The following is a 2,185-nucleotide window of genomic DNA, read 5'->3' as shown; positions in this document are numbered from 1 at the left end:
TTTCGATCAAGCTTCGATGATGCTAATGGGAATTTGGCTCCTGAGAGCCACCTGTATCCTTCTGATTTGAATCATTGGTTCATTTACTTTACATCTGGCATGTGTACCTGATTTGTTAAATGTGAAATGCCATGATTTTACTACTATATGTCTGGTACCTCATTGAGCGCAAGCTCACCCCTTTCTGTTCCTTTTTGTTTTCCTTACAGGAAAATAAATACTTTTGGACTGGATTTGACAATTAGCTGCCAAATTGAGCTAGTTGAACATATCTTTGTATAGCTCATGTATTGAAACCCTAAATGTACTTTTGGACCGTTTTCCTTTTGATTTGGCAAACCAGACATGTATCCACTTTTGAATACTTTTGTATGCCACTTTGGCTTGTAAATGCTAAGTTTCAAGATGTGAATGTTTGCTTGATATTTGGTTGGGTTCTGCCGGGTCGGTTACTATTCATAGCCGACTTCGGTTTCCTTTTTTTTTATTTTAACATTTTGATTTGTTTACCCGCGTTGGTAAGCTCCGGAATGTATTACCTCGTTCTATACCGAACCGTTAGTCCTGGCGAGAGCTGGGCAGGCAGTTCGCTAACCCCTTTGGTTCGCCTTAGGGGAAGGTGGGGCTGTCACACAGTCTCCACATGAATACCGAAACTTTCAGCGGATGCGTTTATTCCAGAGCAACACGCGGGAAGGCATTGGGAGAGAGTGATCACAAAGGCTCTCTCCAACGCAGAAGATATTTGGAAGCCCCCATGCGAAGTAGGACACCAGATTAGGCAGTCAGGAGCAGCTCCTGGAGTGAGCCGCACCTGTGAATGGTGAATACGCGACATCTCCTCGCTGGAAAGGCTCACCTGGTCCAAGTGCCAAATGTTATCGTGCAATACATCTCGAAGGCAGAGGTTCGGGGAGGGGACGTGCAAGCGATGCTTGCCCAACGGACCGGAGCCGATCCAGTTGTCATACCAGAAGGAAGCACTCCCATTCTTAATCAAGGTTTGCGAATGTTCCTCAACGAAGTCCCTAACTCGCAACATTCTCTTCCAAACAGCTGAGCTTGTCTGGCTGGCAGGAGCAGTGGTTAGATGCTCCGTGACTGCGACATGTTTCGCACACATGAATCTGGTCCACAAGGTATCTGAAGTGCGCATTTTCCACCATAGCTTGCACCCAAAAGCATCATGGACATCCTGTAAACGACGGAGGCCTAGGCCATTTTCTTGGGTAGGCTTGCACAATGCTTGCCATTTCCTCCAATGACGCTTGTCACGTCCCTCAACCTCTCCCCAAAGGAAAGTGGACATTACTTATTGTGATCTTTACATTGCTTATCTCTTCTATTTCTCTCAAGTGATTTTGTTCATTCATTAATTGATTCATTGTGTGATCACTTAGAAAAAAGGGTAAATTTCATATTGAACAAAAAGTGCCCATAACTTAATTAGGTTTTTAATCAACCTAATTCACCCTCTCTTAGATTGTCTTCGATCTTTACAATTGGTATCAGAGTTTAGTCTCTTAGAGATTAAGCTCAATCGGTTTTAGAGTAAAAATGACAACCAACAATGCCATATTTTTTGAAGGACATTCTGTCATTAGACCACCTATGTTTAATGGGTCAAATTATGTGAGTTGGAAAGAAAGAATGATTATCTTTTTACAATCAATTGATATTGAATTGTGGTTTATTGTTAGTGAAGGTCCATATGATGCCTCTCTTATAGATGAAAATACTCATAAATCTAGGCCAAAAATAAGAAGTGAACTGACTGCTGTGGATAGAGCTCATCTCACCTTAAATGCAAAAGCCATGAATGTGTTATATTGTGTTTTAGACTCAAATGAATCTATTAGAGTCAAGGGTTGCAAGTCAACTAAAGAAATTTGGGACAAACTGAAAGAAATTCATGAAAGTAGTGAGAATGTTAGAGAACAAAAGAAATCTATCTTAGTTACTAAATATGAGTCGTTTAAGATGGAGTCTCATGAAAATATTGATCAAATGTATTGTAGATTCAATGATCTCATTAAGGATTTTGAAGTGTCGAAAAAATAATACTCTTTAGGTGAGAAAAATAGAAAAATCCTGAATATCTTGTCCAAAGATTGGGAAAGTAAAGTGACTGCTATTGAAGAGGCTAAAGATTTGAATACTATGCCTATTGAATCACTTATTAATT

The 2,185-nt window shown here is 40.2% G+C and overlaps 1 protein-coding gene across 1 annotated transcript; it reads right to left on the bottom strand.

Annotated features, from left to right (window-relative positions):
* Positions 1-628: 628 nt before the first annotated feature.
* Positions 629-1,309, bottom strand: LOC140015162 (uncharacterized mitochondrial protein AtMg00310-like). The gene has a single exon (XM_072067064.1). It carries the CDS (start codon positions 1,307-1,309, stop codon positions 629-631), a length of 681 nt encoding a protein of 226 aa, XP_071923165.1.
* Positions 1,310-2,185: the final 876 nt, after the last annotated feature.

This window comes from Coffea arabica, chromosome 10e (genome assembly GCF_036785885.1).
Source record: "Coffea arabica cultivar ET-39 chromosome 10e, Coffea Arabica ET-39 HiFi, whole genome shotgun sequence".
NCBI lineage: Eukaryota > Viridiplantae > Streptophyta > Magnoliopsida > Gentianales > Rubiaceae > Coffea > Coffea arabica.
The sequence above is the reverse complement of the archived record's forward strand: the minus strand, read 5'-3'. Positions and strand labels throughout refer to the sequence as shown.